The sequence below is a fragment of the Pyrenophora tritici-repentis genome, chromosome 2 (genome assembly GCF_003171515.1).
Source record: "Pyrenophora tritici-repentis strain M4 chromosome 2, whole genome shotgun sequence".
Lineage (NCBI taxonomy): Eukaryota > Fungi > Ascomycota > Dothideomycetes > Pleosporales > Pleosporaceae > Pyrenophora > Pyrenophora tritici-repentis.
Window position 1 is genome coordinate 2,895,322 of NC_089391.1, and position 15,423 is coordinate 2,910,744.

At 51.8% G+C, this 15,423-nt stretch overlaps 7 protein-coding genes across 7 annotated transcripts; 2 read left to right on the forward strand and 5 right to left on the reverse strand.

The window, feature by feature from the left end:
• Window positions 1-631: 631 nt before the first annotated feature.
• PtrM4_065470 (uncharacterized protein) lies at window positions 632-1,414 on the reverse strand (the record flags this gene model as incomplete). Its single annotated transcript, XM_001933255.2, has 3 exons — window positions 632-747; window positions 807-1,298; window positions 1,360-1,414. The coding sequence occupies 3 exons, from the start codon at window positions 1,412-1,414 to the stop codon at window positions 632-634; spliced, it is 663 nt and encodes a 220-aa protein (XP_001933290.2).
• Window positions 1,415-1,813: 399 nt separating this feature from the next.
• PtrM4_065480 (Methyltransf-11 domain containing protein) lies at window positions 1,814-3,700 on the reverse strand (the record flags this gene model as incomplete). Its single annotated transcript, XM_001933256.2, has 3 exons — window positions 1,814-2,565; window positions 2,619-3,137; window positions 3,199-3,700. The coding sequence occupies 3 exons, from the start codon at window positions 3,698-3,700 to the stop codon at window positions 1,814-1,816; spliced, it is 1,773 nt and encodes a 590-aa protein (XP_001933291.2).
• A 1,417-nt stretch (window positions 3,701-5,117) lies between these two features.
• PtrM4_065490 (Xan-ur-permease multi-domain protein) lies at window positions 5,118-7,024 on the forward strand (the record flags this gene model as incomplete). Its single annotated transcript, XM_066105697.1, has 5 exons — window positions 5,118-5,210; window positions 5,260-5,349; window positions 5,421-6,425; window positions 6,476-6,839; window positions 6,894-7,024. 5 exons carry the CDS (start codon window positions 5,118-5,120, stop codon window positions 7,022-7,024), a joined length of 1,683 nt encoding a protein of 560 aa, XP_065964324.1.
• Window positions 7,025-7,274: 250 nt separating this feature from the next.
• PtrM4_065500 (uncharacterized protein) lies at window positions 7,275-8,165 on the reverse strand (the record flags this gene model as incomplete). The annotated part of the gene is made up of 1 exon (XM_001933258.2): window positions 7,275-8,165. The coding sequence occupies one exon, from the start codon at window positions 8,163-8,165 to the stop codon at window positions 7,275-7,277; it is 891 nt and encodes a 296-aa protein (XP_001933293.1).
• A 394-nt stretch (window positions 8,166-8,559) lies between these two features.
• PtrM4_065510 (F-box domain-containing protein) lies at window positions 8,560-9,840 on the forward strand (the record flags this gene model as incomplete). Its single annotated transcript, XM_001933259.2, has 3 exons — window positions 8,560-9,389; window positions 9,447-9,557; window positions 9,684-9,840. The coding sequence occupies 3 exons, from the start codon at window positions 8,560-8,562 to the stop codon at window positions 9,838-9,840; spliced, it is 1,098 nt and encodes a 365-aa protein (XP_001933294.2).
• Window positions 9,841-11,109: 1,269 nt separating this feature from the next.
• PtrM4_065520 (uncharacterized protein) lies at window positions 11,110-11,991 on the reverse strand (the record flags this gene model as incomplete). Its single annotated transcript, XM_066105698.1, has 4 exons — window positions 11,110-11,129; window positions 11,180-11,308; window positions 11,420-11,488; window positions 11,730-11,991. The coding sequence occupies 4 exons, from the start codon at window positions 11,989-11,991 to the stop codon at window positions 11,110-11,112; spliced, it is 480 nt and encodes a 159-aa protein (XP_065964325.1).
• Window positions 11,992-12,465: 474 nt separating this feature from the next.
• Window positions 12,466-13,332, reverse strand: PtrM4_065530 (Tymo-45kd-70kd multi-domain protein; the record flags this gene model as incomplete). The annotated part of the gene is made up of 3 exons (XM_066105699.1): window positions 12,466-12,472; window positions 12,518-12,967; window positions 13,031-13,332. The coding sequence occupies 3 exons, from the start codon at window positions 13,330-13,332 to the stop codon at window positions 12,466-12,468; spliced, it is 759 nt and encodes a 252-aa protein (XP_065964326.1).
• Window positions 13,333-15,423: the final 2,091 nt, after the last annotated feature.

Consider the following 15,423-nt stretch of genomic DNA (forward strand, 5'->3'; position numbering starts at 1 on the left):
CGGGATTTCTGTTTGAAAGATTGTTATTGGGCAATTGACAACGACCCGAGCGACGACGACGATACGGACGATAGCACGGCGGACGAGCAGCCTAGAATGCTATTTGGATCGATCCTGGCATGTTTGCGGCATGCGAGATGGAAGCTATGCGGAACACAACAGGCTAGATAAGAAGTGAGTGTGAACACGATGGGGCGGTTGGATGTTGATGTGCGCTAGGCAGAATGAGGGAACAAATAGTCCAAATGTGGCGTATGGTTTTGTCAAGTAAATCAGGAGACACGGTGGATAATTACAAGTAAGAAAAACATCCATTTTATTTTTCGCATCGACGGGATCGTGCAAGCTAGGAACTAAAGCTCGATGAAGAGCACGATGCAAATCACCCTTTCCAGAGCATACTAGACACCCCTCACGTGTCTGCTCAAGATGTCAGCTAGTCACCCACCACAGACATCTACCTGACGATGCAGACTTCATAGATTCTTTTGTATATAACGGATCATGGATTGGTGTTATATTTCCAGATCATATGACGCACATGTTGCATCCCAAGTTAACCCCCGGATCACCAAACCATTCAGAAAGAACCCTTTTAGATAACATCCCTGCCCACACACGCAAGCGTACATCACTCGCCCAGCCTACGCGATTCACGATCATACCCATCCGGCACATCCAAATCCTGCTGCTTTTGCTGCTCAATCCGCAGCGACTTCCTTGGAGTAATAGGCGGCTTCGCAGCCACTATTCGGACCAAGTCAGCAGTCTGCTTTAATGACGTCGCTTCTTTAAAGGCGGCTCACCGGTGCCCGATCGATCGCGCATTTCATGTTGTTTAAGTAGTATGGCAAGCCGATTGTTCTCCTCGTTGAGTTTGCGGTTCTTATCTTTCTCGGCCGCAAGCGCGTCAACCACTGCCTTGTACCTAGCTCCAGAAACCATCTTGATAGGCTCGGGTTTCGGAGCTGGTGTAGCATCTGGCTTTTCTTCTAGCATATCCTTCATACCCTGGATGAGAAAGTCGACAGTAACGCCCGTGTTGAGTGCATGTTCAATACCGGCCCGAAGTCGATCGAGAGGGTCCTGGAATTTGCGCGGAAGTCCTCTAGTGGGATCAAGGTTTGTGAGACGCTCGCGGAGGACCTTTTCAATTTCCTGGAGTTGTTTGTATTCTTTGGCTGGGTCGTTGGAGTCGTTGGCGCGCTTGTATGTCATCGATAGAGCGCCGTAGGTGGTGCGGCAGCGTCTGTAGTCGGCACGGTCGATGGATTCTGAAGGGAGCATCTCCTCCATATCTGGAGTGCAATTTATGGTGGGCTTGCGTCTTGTATTGTTTCATGAATGGAAGTCAATTACCTTCGATAATCTTGCCAATCTGTCCATGACCTGGAGGTGCTTGTGAGGAAGTCATATTGGTGTTAGGTTGGCGTTCCTGGTAATTAGCAGATTCTTCTTGTGGAGCTGTTTCGTTTGAGAGTTGAGTTGATTTTGACATGAAGGCGTAGTTGCCTCTTGACGTGGGCGCTTTGTAATTGGAGGGCGCGCGTGTTAAAGTGGGTCTAGTGAACGAAGCTTGGAATGGGAGGGAAGGAGAGAAAGCCGAAGCGAGCGCCTCTGCCTTTACCTGGATTCCATACAATCTTCCATGCGTCGACCGAACTTTGGCGGCGCCGTCACTAGTTAGCCTGAGGGGTATTGCTTTGGCAGAAGCGAGGTTCTGCGCATTGCCTGCGCCTGACTACACGAGAGGATTTGAATGACAGTGAAAACATTCTAGTTCGATGTTGTGATGATCGTTTGATCCTCATATTTAAATGTCCAGATAAGTCTCCATGCCGTGTCCATCATAAGGTTTCTGAGCGCATGCGATAGTAAGCACCAACTTCGTCTTGTAGTGATCGCACTCTTCTCGAATGTCCTTGCGCGACCAGAACCACTCATCGCCCTGCTCTGCGTGCATATAATTGTTGTATGAGCCTTGATACATGAGACGACCCAAGAAAGCCATCATTCTTGACGTATCTAGGGTATCTTGGGGTGTGGGGGCTGGTATGGTGGTACCAAAGGTATGTGACTGAGCAGGTGCGACCTTGGCCATGGCCTTGGGTGGTTGCGCTGGAAGTGCTATACGCGCGCGACGGATATTTTCCAACCCTACAATCTCCATAGTATCTAATACCGTGTCTGAAGGTTGCTTGCTCACGCCTTGTGCCTCCAATCTGCATGATAAGTGCTCGTCAACCCATGCTGACAACTTGGGCCCTTCGCGGCTCATGTGCGCATCCACTGCGAGTATCTCAATATGCCCGCCTGGCTTGAGTATTCGCATGCTGTCAAAAAAAGACTGTGCCCATTCATCGTGTCGAAGACTGGTTGCAACGGAGCGTGAGATTATGGCGTCGAAATAGCCATCTGGAAAGGGCGTTGGTGACGAAAGTGAAGGCGCATAAAGTAAGTGATGATTCAGAGGTGCAGAATATTGTGTGACAGGGTGACTCTTGATCGAAGATAGTGTGTATACGGTTGCCATGGGGTAGCGACTTGCAAGCACCCAGCCATCAGCTACAGCAGTAGTCAGTATCAACTGGTGGTTTGAAGATGCAGTGTAGACAAACCTAAAGACCCATGTATATGCAATATTCTTCTCTGATCCTCCGGCCGACTATCACTAAGCAATTCGTGGGCAGGCGACTGTAGGGGCTTATTTTGGGTTAGGCGTTGATATGCTGTAAGTGCCCATAGCCGTTTCTCAAACACTATCTCTTGATAGCTGTCATCATCCTCCAAGCCATCCCATTCTTCACTCAAACGTGTGGAGATTATGCGCGTGCTAGCACTCTGCATCTTCGACAAAGCGCGAGCGAATGGTGATTGGGCTGCTTTGGTACTTTGGTCGCGTTCACTGCTATGTCTACTTCCAGTCCGGGAGCCCCGTTCCACTGGCTCAAACACTGGCGCCTCATTGAGCCGATGATGCTTGGGTGATGTAACAGAATAGCGAGGATCATGATGACTGTCTTCTGAGAGAGCTGTCTCGTAGCCAGACGAGCCCGAGAAGACACTGTTGTTTGATTGAGCAACACTGGCCGGGTTCGATGATGAGCGCGACTGTGTGGAGTACTGGGATGCTCTATCTGCACTTTCCATGAGCATAATATCCATATTCTAAGAGTTTCTACAGGGGAAAACACGTACCTGACATGGGAAACGGGCTGTAACGAGTCGCAGGAGGAGTAGGCAGCGGAGTCAAAGGTGGAGCGAGACGCTGCGGCGGAATAGCAAAAGGTTCCCGTTCAGAATGATGTGACTGTGGTCTTCGAAACACATGTTCATCTGTATCCAAGGGAGCAGTCCGTGGTGCTGGTCCTTCGTCAGGTGGCGTATCCAATTCTATCATCAGGTCTTTTGGATGCGATGTGGGTTTGTCATTCGCTAGCGGTGAGATCTCCTGGATGCCTTTCTTGCTATTTTTTCCAAACCAGCCTCCAAACCCGCTCTTTCCTTCGGTCCTGGAGTCTGATGAACTTGCTCCATCTTGACGTTTGCTGGCTGTGCTATTCGCACTTCCCGAGGAGCGCGAGGTTGCTGTGGAAGATCGTCGAGCAGTTTCCTCTTGTTTCGCTCTTCTTGCTTTGCGAGCTCCTACGGTCTCGGAGTGCTGAGGAGGAACGTCAAAGGTCGGAAACATGGTATTCATCTCAATAGGGAAAACTATACGTTCCCAGCGGGGCGTCTTTGATCGACAATACTTACTTTTTAACCATCACATGTGGCCTGACATCTACCATATGCCATGAACAGGCCTACGCGGGAATGACTCTCCATCCCGCCAACTGTTCCGACTAGCGCTCATAGTGGCTTCGTGTTTGATATCCGTGGGGCTCGTGGAAGGCCGGAATGCGTTGCGTTGTTGGACGCCTTACGAGTTAGGCCTACTCGGGCGGGTCCCGCCGACATAGTGCCGAAGCCGCCAGTCTACGCACATATGTAAGTAGTTGGCAGTGGAGATGGAGATCGACACGATTTCTTCCCACCATCCAGTTGCTTGGATATGCCACGAGCAAACTGGAGGGGCTGTGAATGACATCCTCAACAACGTCCGTGGCAAGTTCCTTTTTGATCGTCAGAGATTTCTTGCAGACATGGTGCTAACCTCGTTCAACACGTGTAGCCGGCGCATTTCATAAAGTCTGTTGACGCCACCTGTGCGGCTGCTTTTGCCATTTGACGAGAATTCCCGCATCCCGGCAAATCAGCGATAGACAACAGTCGATGCCGCCCGTCAAAGCGTTTACGGGGACCTCCCACGACTCGTTAGAATCTCTTGGGTAACGACCCGACAATTAGGTACCCCTCTCGCTGATGTAACCATGTCTGACCCTTCCACCGATGCACCATCGGCTGTTGAATCCTCTGTTCTGGATCAGTGGGATTCTATTCTATTCCCAACCGAGCGTCTTTCCGAAAAACACGGCAGGTCACTAAAATTCCCCGTTATGAGATGGTTTCAGCAGGAGGCCAGACCATTGTCATCGTGATGAATCGGCGACGTGAGGGAGTAGGATTGCGCACGAGTTCTCTTACGTCTTATCGCAAAAGCTCGTCAGACTTGCATTTGCAATCAGAATTTTGCTGACAATGGTGGATCCAGACGATGTGGTCCACAAGCCGAACCCGTCGACGATCTTAGTGCTGGTATATAGTCCAAGAACGACGGTTCGTGTGTGGCGTCTGCGGTTGTATCTTACCGAAGACGGCTCACAGGAAATGATGAAACGCAAGCAGGTCTTGTCGTTCTCAACCTGCATTGACCGGCCTGCAGAGTGTCAGGTGTACAGTTGCCATCGACTCGCTCAAAGAGACTACAGCCCCGATTTGGGGGGTAGACCCATCCTTGATACCAAGATCCCCATGTGGGATCGCCACAGGCACCTGCATGACACGAGCATGCCGTTTACTATGCGATTTCCCCCTGCACTAGAGTTAGGTCGACTGGGACTTTGTCTGGGGCATAGCAACTCGATATTTGAAGGACCCATGTGCGTTCGCCATTGCATAATCTCCAGTGTCATTTTTCTTTTTACCCGCTCGTCTTGCTTTTGTTACCCGCAAACATGGGGTTTATTGAACGGAACAAGGCGGCTCTGAACGACAAGGTCGCTGCGTCCTTTGTTGGCAGATACTTCCATCTCGATGGTTCAGGTCATGTATTTGGTCCCGAGGCATAGAAATGTCGTCATCTGCTGACATACGAAGGCCAATGCCATCAAGAATGCACGATTCACCACTGAATTGCGGGCTGGTTTGACGACGTTTTTCACCATGGCCTACATCATCGCCGTAAATGTTAGCATGCCTCTGTCCAATTCAATTCGTCAATATTAGGTGCTCCTGGCTAATACAGCTACCAATTGCAGGCCTCAGTTCTCACTGACTCGGGTGCTACGTGTGTCTGTAAAGACCCTGTTGACCCAACATGCCTCAAGAACGAAGAATATTCTCTTTGCCTCCTTGAGATCAACCGCGACTTTATCACTGCAACTGCTGCAATCGCAGCGCTTGGATCATTCCTCATGGGCATGATGGCGAACCTGCCCGTTGCGCTTGCACCCGCCATGGGATTGAACGCCTATCTAGCATACCAGATGGTGGGTTTCCACGGCACCGGCCCAATCGACTACCGTGTTGCTATGACTGCGGTATTTGTGGAAGGCTTCATCTTCGTTGCACTTTCGCTCGCTGGCATCCGTCAATGGCTCGCTCGCATCATCCCTGCTTCCATCAAGGTAGCCTGTGGCGCAGGAATTGGCCTCTTCCTCACCTTGATCGGCCTCTCCTACTCTGCTGGACTCGGTGCCATCACAGGGGCCAAAGCTACCCCACTTGAGCTGGGAGGTTGCCCGTCTGAATACCTTGACCCGGAAACGGGTATGTGTCTTTCGCACAAGGCGACAAATCCCACCATGTGGCTCGGTTTCCTTGTTGGCGGTGTCTTCACTGCTCTGCTGATGACTTACAAAGTCCGTGGATCTATGATTGTAGGCATCGCACTGGTATCGTTCTTCTCTTGGCCTCGTGATACCTCCATTACATACTTCCCACGCACATTGGTAGGAGACAGTCGCTTCGATTTCTTCAAGAACGTAGTCGGTTTCCATCCTATCCAGAACACACTTCTGGCACAGAACTGGGATTTGTCCAATGTGGGAGGTCAGTTCATCTTGGCGGTCTTCACCATGCTTTATGTCGACATCCTCGACGCTACCGGTACTCTGTACTCAATGGCTCGATTTTCCGGTGTCGTAGACCCTGATACTGGCGACTTTCCCCGCAGTACCCTCGCCTATAGCGCTGATGCCATCTCCATCTCTATCGGCTCCCTTTTTGGATCGTCCCCAGTGACTGCTTTCGTCGAGTCTGGTGTAAGTAATCACTCCGCCTTCGCACATATTGATATTAATATATATTACAGGCTGGTATCCAAGAAGGCGGTCGCACAGGTATAACAGCTATCACAACAGGCATATGCTTCTTCATCTCTCTCTTCTTTGCCCCTATATTTGCCTCCATTCCTCCCTGGGCTACGGGTGGTGCTCTCATACTAGTCGGATGCATGATGATGCGCGGTGTCCTGGCCATCAACTGGAACTACCCCGGTGACTCGATCCCAGCCTTCGTCACACTCATGTTTATGCCTTTCTCGTATTCCATCGCGTATGGTCTCATTGCTGGCATCATGTGCTACGCCATTATCAACACTACTACTTGGTTTCTTGCTACCATCTCTGGTGGACGCCTACTTCCTCCCGATTACGATAACAAGGAATACTGGAGCTGTAAGTTAATACTCTGTTGCAGAATTATGAAGATTTGACTAACATTTGCCACAGTCAGGTCAGATTCCCCACGCGCTCAGCCCTGGTTCATCCGGGCGTTGAAAGGCGACAAGCAGTTCTGGAGACCCCAGGATACCACTTCTTTCGAGCTAGAGTCTACTGAGACTCACCAGCCCAAGGCTTGATAGATTGCGTTATTGCTCTTGCAAACGCTTTACTTATACTAATTTTGCGAGGTGGCCGAATTTTTCGCTTTGCAGTCATGGATGATACCACATAGATCTTAATTTCGTCACTACACGAACAAGCTTGCAGTTTTTCGATGCCATTTCTCTAGTCATATACCAGATTATCAAACAGAACTTGTCTTGATATTATGTGATTATGAGTTCGTATCCTATATACTCCTTGCAACGTTACTAGTTGCCACAAACTCTATTCATAGAACACCAGACACCTAACCTCGATACTTTGCCTTCCAGGCGCATCCTTCGAAGTGTTGGGATCCGAAAATGCAGTATGCGGCGTCCGTACAGCCAGCCCCTTCTTCCCGTTGGGTTCCATTCCCTCACCATAGCTGTCAAAGCACTTGAGCAGCAGGACCTCTTCCAGTGTCATGTCCTTTACGTAATAAAACTTGTGCTTATCGTTGGGCGCCACAGCCATGGTCTCTCCCCTGACCTCGTACCCTTCCGTTGATGTATAGCTGTTGGGGTCAGGAAGGACCTCTTTGCCACGATCATCAACGTCCACGGAGTCGGCGCGCTTGGGGTGCAACAGATCGGTGGCAACAAAGTCCGAAGGCGACGTCGTCCTCCAATCTATTACGGCGAGCGGGTGGTCTGACGCAGGGTTTTCGATCGGACGCCACACGTTGATGATTTGGTAGCGTCCCTTGATCAATTGCTCGGCTTCATGGGCGGGTAGATGTCGACGGACACGGGCTTCTGCCGCACCAGGGGTCTGGTCGACATGGACTTGCTGAACTGGTTGGCGTGGAGAGTTCTTGTCTCTTCGGCGGATTGTGTGGTCGAAGATGACGACTTTCTTGATTCCAGGGATTTTCTCACGAAGTAGAGCCTCAACCTCGGCATAGTAGCCTTGTTGTACTGCCTCCTCGTCTGTGAAAAGCTTTTCTTTTGCAGGATAGTTGTACACAGCGAAGCCGGAGTTATCAGTGTTGAAGTCGGCTTCCTGGCCTCGCAGGTTGTGGACGGATCGTTCGTACCATTTCTGAGTAAAGCTGACACCAGGACCGTCAACCTTGTTCCAAGGCTTTCCCGTGTAGGATGTTGTGTCGATGTGAGAGAAACTTGCGGTAGTCATGTTCGCTGAGTGAAATTGGAGCTGCCAAGGCAAGCCTTGAGCCGGATCTGATGATGTTTATGTATGCTCTGTTGCTGCTTAGAAATGGTAGATGACGCCATATTCATCTTTGGCCGATGTGCTCGCAATGTGGCCAATCAGAATCGATCAAGATTTGAAATGTACAAAAGGTTGCGGAATTTGGTGGCAAAAGTCCAGGCGAGATTTGCTTAGTAAGCAGCTATGCGGACACTCCCGAGCTCCGATTGGCTAGCAGCTCTTCCCCGCAGCTCAACTTCAACATGTGCCGTCATTGTCCGATGACACACTTCATTCCAGCTTCTCTGTTTCTTTTTGCATCTAGATTATTCACGGAATATATTCCATGGGATAAATTGAGCCTCGATTTCCAACAATGCCACGTCACGTTGTAAGTGACGACGATGAGCCACTCGAGGACAAGACGGCAGCTTTGCCGCTCAGGAACAAGAAGACGGAGCGCATGAAGCGCAAGAATGTGACAAGACAGCAGAAACGCGATGCCATTGTCAACATAACAAAGTTACCCACGGAGCTCATCCTCGAAAGCCTCAAATATCTCCGCCCTCGCGATGTCCACAACTTCAGCTTCGTCAATCGCCGCTTCTACAGCCTTGTCGAGGCACATGCCAATGTCATTGGCGATGCCATCATTGCAGGTCGCTACAGTCTCCTCTTCAAATGCCTTCCGACACCCAAGCTGCTCGCGGATGTGGATCCCACAGTACAGGCCCTGTTGGTAGATCCAGCTCGCCAGAAACAACTCAGTATCCACAATCGCCCATACCAACACATCCAGTCGCCCGACCCACACCAACTATGCACCTGTCTAACGTGTATATTAACTTGGAATAATTTGGGTCTTGTGCTTGACTTTGCGCATTGGCAGCAGCACCTTGATAGCGGCACACCGATACCTATAATCCCGCGAGGGGAGGCACCAGAATGGAATAAAGAGCTTGTAGCACGGAACGCTCGTATAGCACGCAAAGCCATCGAGAACTCTTTATGGCACGCCTCTATCCTGGACCTACATCTCGAAAGTACCGTACGGTCTATACGAAGACACTCGAAGAACAGGGGTAATAAGCGTGTGCATGTTGAGATGACCGAGGCTGAGGTCGCCACTGAGACCGATGCATTTCTGTCTAAACATGGGCCGCCGAGCTTAGAGTTTCCTTACCAGCGCGATGAATACTACATGCTGTACGTAGAGATACTACTCTGCATGCAAAAAAGAAACATTGCTGACCAAGAACATAGTGAAGCGTATCTTCCAAACCGTTGGTGGAGGAAGACTGAAAAATACTGGTTCTATACGATAGCGGGTCAACACGAGCGTGATCTAGATCTTATTCAAAGATTTGCTAAAAGGTAATACCGCCTCGTTCCCTGCCGTACATCTTCATCTAGGCTTCTGCCTTGGTGTACAGTATAGATGAATAAGGAATCGTTTGGACGATACACAGAAGAGGTTTATAATTACTCATATCCTTACAGTGACCAACTTTCGCTCCTCAACCATGCCATGGCGTCCATCGATGCCGATAATTGGATGACAGATGTCCTGGACTACAAGACTTACATGGCGCCTTGTTCATCAACTCAATCTGGTGCTTCGACGCGTACGTTTAATTATTATGCTGCTATTGTTTGATTGAAGTGAGAGCGTACTTTCTTGGGATTCAATTCCATGTCCAGTTTGTTGTATCTATCTGGCAGTGTGGCGTTCTTTTTTGACATGGCAGTAACTACAGAAAGCCCAACATGAAGTGAGAAAGTTCAGGTTCGATTATATAATCTCCGAAGATTGCCTTGATTGATAAACCTTAGCGTCTTGAGATGTCACATGCCATCCCCACTAGTAGGTCTTGTACTCTAGTCGTCTCACTAACGTTTCTTCTTCTCCCCTCCATCTCTACACTCAACCAGACATACCACGTCCGCCACGTCTTCATACTGCAATACAAGATGCATCTCAACAATCAAACACTGTACCCTGATGCTAAGAGGTCAACATCTGCGTTATCGACTGCACTACTAGTGTTAACCCAACATCCTCCTCTGCATACCCACTTGACCACTACACCACACAAACAAACAATCCACCACCCCATCACCCAGACAACCTACAGTAATCCACGGATAAACAAGCCAGTTAGCCCACAACCTCGGCTTCCACGGCTTCCACGGCACACCAACCCCACGCCGTGGGCCAAACAAAACAAAACAGCCCCCTCAAAGTAAGGAACAAGAAAAACAACCGCATGCGTATGTGTGTTCGTTTTTTCTTTGCTCGTTTGTATGCATATGTGGCATGGCTACCTACCGAGTATGCAGACAGTTCACGTGCATATGCATATGCGTATGCATGCGGCAGTATGCGAGGCATATCATCTCGCGCATTTTCCCCCTCAGCGCCCCAGTTTACTTTTTCTCGGCTGTACCTAGTAGAGAACGGATGTACTAGTGTTTCGCTTCACAGAACTGCAATAGATTGGGGAGACAGGATGGGAGAGAGGGGGGGTATGAATGCATGAGGTAAGTGGCGGTGTGGGGGTGGGGTGATGTGGCAATCCAGAAAGAGGGTCGGATGGGGGAAAATGCCTTGTTTGTGTGCTTTGGTTTGGTGACAGAAGTGGAATGTGGGTTTGGTTAGCGGGGGTTGTGTTGGTCGATACGAGAAGCCTGAATGAGACAAGCATGGAGAGACTATGCCTGAAAGAGAGGGTATCGTGTTTCCTTAACCGGTAAGGGACGGCTCAACAAAGGTATGTCTACAAATGAGGGTCCTCTTTTTGTGAGCTTGGCAACAGCTTCACTTCTTCATGGCCGAGGTTAACACATCTCCATCTCATCCCCCACAGCGGCAGCAGCGGCAGCAGCAGCAGCTCTCTGCTCTCTGATCTCGGCCTTCTTTTTCCTCCTAGATGCCCTGATAGCGTTCTTGCCGGCGCCAGACTCGCGCAATTTGAGGTACTTGTCCAGCGGCAAACCTCTCCTCTCGGCAGCCTTAGCCTGCGCCTGAAGCGTCTTGTCTTCCCCGATATCTTTCATGGTCGGGTTAGCCAGATTCCTCTCTTTGCGAGCCTGCATCTTGGCGAGATTCTGACGAGTGCGTTTGCCTGCATGTGTATTAGCAAGGTATGCAGTTCTCGGCCTTACGGGCATTATCACATGGGAAAAGGGTGAGACTACCATGGGGATGCGGTGAGGAGAGGGGAAAGTGTACTTACTCATCTTTTTTCCTGCAGGTTCAGGATCCAGCGCCATGCTCTGATCGCCGCATGGTGGCTGAGCCGAGTCTGCACTGCGTGTCAATTTGGCCCGTCATGAGTAACTGACATGAAAAAGCAAAACCATGTGCTGCAGGTAGCCTAGATGGAACCGCCACTTGAGTGACATGAAATACTTGACAGCGACAGTGTAGGGAATCCCACTATTCTATTCCTAATAAGTGTATCTGGCGCCTACAGTAACTTTTGCACACTAGGGTATCGTATTTCATGTCACTCAGGTGCCGCTAAGGTCCGGCGCGTGACGTACCGGTTTGCGGTTTGGGATCGGCGCTGTTTGCCGAAAAGGCATCACCTAGGACGTCGACTAGTTCGTCTGCCAGTGCGCCCATTTTGCGTCGTTCCTTTTGCTTCTTTTTCTTCGACTTTGGCGCGGGTACCGGTCCCTGACCGTTGGTTCGCGATGGCGAGAGGCTCCGCCGGCTGGCTTGTGATTGGTCGCTGTCGCTTGCATCTGAAAATTGTTGCTCGTCGCCCAGCCTGAAACCAGTGTTTGCTATTGTTGTTGACATGGCGGGCTGTCTGTCTGCAAGGGCGAAGCGGGCGTCAGTTTTATATGAGGACTGGCTGGGTAGGGTAGCGGAGCAAGTGCAAAAGTGTTGGACTAGAAATTGGAAAAGGCAAGAGGCAAGGGCTCGGTCGGCAAAACATTTCACCGGCGCATGTAGTTGGTCGGCCAGTGTGTATTATCGAGTACCAAATGTTGCGTCGCGTTCATGCGCTCTATGATCTACTTCGTTTTCCGGCTTTTGAAGAGTATAAATGTTAAATGCTATGCACAATGCCGCCCAAGCATACGAAGCAAAAAAGTATAGATGCGAAGGAATGTCGGCCTAAAAGTGTAAAGACGTAAGCCCCGCAGGGTAGATGAGAAGAAGTTGGGAATGAAGGAAGGAAATTCGTGAATCATGAATGCATGCCCAAGCACGTCTCGGCGGCCAACCTGGCCAGTCCACTTGCGCCCAACTCCAATGCCAAAGCCCTGTCTAGCTTCTTGATGTCAACTCCGGCCCAAGCAAATGAATGTTACGCTGTCACTCGTCGTCGTCGACAAAGATACCCCAGAATAGCACTTCCTCGTTCTCGCGTCCGCACAGGTTACCACCGTAGATGTCTGCGCACATTTCAATGGGCACCTCGAGCTTGATGCAGCCGTTGCCGAGAAAGGTGAAGAGCAGCCACGAGTCGAATTCGGGAAAGCCCGGGTCCTCGGGCTTCCTGCTGAGTATGCCGCAGTTCCGTAAAGAGGGGGTGGTGGGCAGACGGAACGTGTGGTAGGGCAATGTCTCCATGGAGTCGGCGACGAAGAAGGAGTCGTTGAGGGCGAGCTCGACGGTGACCCAGGGTGACTGGGGCGAGGAGGTCTCGGGCAGGGGACTGGGCGGCGAGTTTTTGTGAAAGCGCAGGGTGCCGAAGCGCAGGTCGGTGGGCTCGCCCAGGAGATCAAACAGCTCGCTCGAGTAGAGGCGGAAGTAGCCATTGTGCAGACTGCCCAGGTGCTCGTCGCCATCTTGGTCGTCGTCGTCGGTGTCGGTGTCGGGGCTCAGTGACAAGTTTTGCAGCTGGTCCTCTACGCGCTTGCCCTCGGATTCGGCGGCATTCAGGGACCGACGGATGTACTTTGGTGTGTACTTGCTACTGAGGTCGGAGATGGCCAGCCTGCAGGCCTCACGATGGACGTGTTCCGGGCGGTGGTCCTTGTGCTCGCCGTCCTCAAGAGAACGCAGCAAACCCTCCTCAAAAGTCTTGACCAGCTCCTCAAATTCGCGCATCATGCGGGCCAGGGGCGACGAGGGGTCTGGTGGGGACGCCTTCGCAGCGCGGCCAAGTGCATCGCTCTTCAGGGCGGCCATTGGGTTTGGCCGTGGCCACTTTGGGGCGTCGCGGCGAGGGTGCGTGTTCGGCGGTGGATTGGTCGGCAACGAGGCTGTCGTGAGGGGGTGTGGGCTCGGCTGGTGCAGTGCCGGCTCAGTGGGCAGTGTGGGCGGTGGGCGGTCGACAGCGGGTGGTGGGCAGCGTCGACGGCTTGAGGTGGTGATATGGGGGTTCGGCCGTTAGTCGTCAAAAGCGCAAAACAACAACAACAGAGCAGTCGCAACTGCTATACGGGCATCAGGGGACAAGAAGCGTCCGGACTCGAGAGCGCCCGAAGGTTTTTGTCGCGGGACAATCACGCCAAGACACATGCTGGTTTATGTATCAATGCCTCCCTCTTCCAGCCCACCGGCCTGCGCTACTGCATCCCCGGCCAATGAGGCCCTGGCCGACGAGACCACGGGCGATGCGCGCGAGGGGAGGGGGTGTGGAAGGCTCTCTGCCTCTTTGGCAGTGCGACGCCCTGGTCTTTCTCGTGATACTTGGGGCTACAGCGGTTAAACGTCGCCATACCACCACGCGCGAGCGCTAATCGTTGCTTCTTTGCTCAACACTCGCCCGGACGAGTATGCGTTTCGCTTGAGCCAGACTCGGCCTACTGAGCCAGGCCGTCGCTCGTCTTGGTGCACGCAGCGTGCCATGCTGTCGGTACCCAATCCTACCTCTTTACCAACCGGGCCGGATAAAATATACTGGGGCGGCCCGATGAGACGAGACACAGACTGGTGATGGCCACCACCTAGCCCCCCAGCACCATCAGCCCTCAGCGGCTGGCAGTGCCGCCGTCGGCATGCCAGACATGCCATTGCACATGACATGAGCGATATCACATATCACACCTCGCGCCCCATCGACAGACGCGCGCGCCCACACGTCCCAAGAACTGTTCACTGTCGACTGTGACTGCGACGGTAATTGGCGCGTCGATCACGCTTCCTGCATCGCCACTTCCTCGGGCTTCACCTCGCTCCTCCCTGTCCGCCATTGGCTCCTTCCTGCTCTCCCCCCGCTTGTGATTGGCCACGCTCCACCTGCGTCGATCGCATCGCCACTTCCTCGAGCTTCCCTTTTCTACCGCAGCGCCTCACGTCCTTCCCACTTCCCACCTCTCTCCCCAGTCTTTTCCCCGTCAGCAGCTGATCAAACCCTCGTTTTTCGCTGACCACCGTTGCCATACATCCTTGTCTGTCAGCCTGCCTCAGCTTCCAGACCGCCACCCCATGGACCTGAACCTTGACTCTTCACTACGCGTTACTCGCAGCAAGCCCGCCTGTTGTCTTGGCTTCGTACGGCATGTCGGTAGTCTGTACCTGCTTTGGCGCCGCCTGCATGTCGTCAGGTAGCATAATTATACTCGCCCTTTCTTGCAACCTCATGTCTTGTCTTGTGCCTTCCATCGCAGCCTCTTCACATGAACTGCACCCTACGTCACTGCTGACAGACTCCACTGAAGGATTTCATGCGCAGCGGTCAAGCCCTTAAGTCAACCCCCACGCTGATGAATACTCCGTACTGCGCCTGCATGCAAGTCGATGCTTCCACGACCTTGCACAGTCTCAAAACAGGACCTCAGTCACTGCTTACAGTCAGATGGAACCTCCATAGTGTGCACCAATATATCCAGCTCAACTCATGCACCACTCTGTCACAAACTTGTAAGCCTACCGCGGCTCTTAGCCTGGCTCTTAGCTCATCGACCCCACGTTCAACCCGATCGGCCGGTGACGGCTCTTTCATGCTGTGCTCGTCTGTGACCATTACCGACAGACTTATCAAGTGCTATCTGCCGACCGTTACGGTCTCCGTGGGTTCATAATAATAGCGACGATTACGCAAACCCTCACCGTGTCTGGGTCTGTACGACCGGACTTAGTCATGACGTACAACACACTAGCACTTCAGGCCGTCAGGTGTAACCAGATGACTACCGTCGTTCTGGTCCGTAACTACACATGTGTGACAGACCTGGATCAGTTCGGTAGAGAGGACCTAGAACTCCTCGGCGCCAACCTCGTAGGCGACATTGCCAAATCGTCTTTCGCCTGCGCTCTTATCTCCCTCCCTGTGAG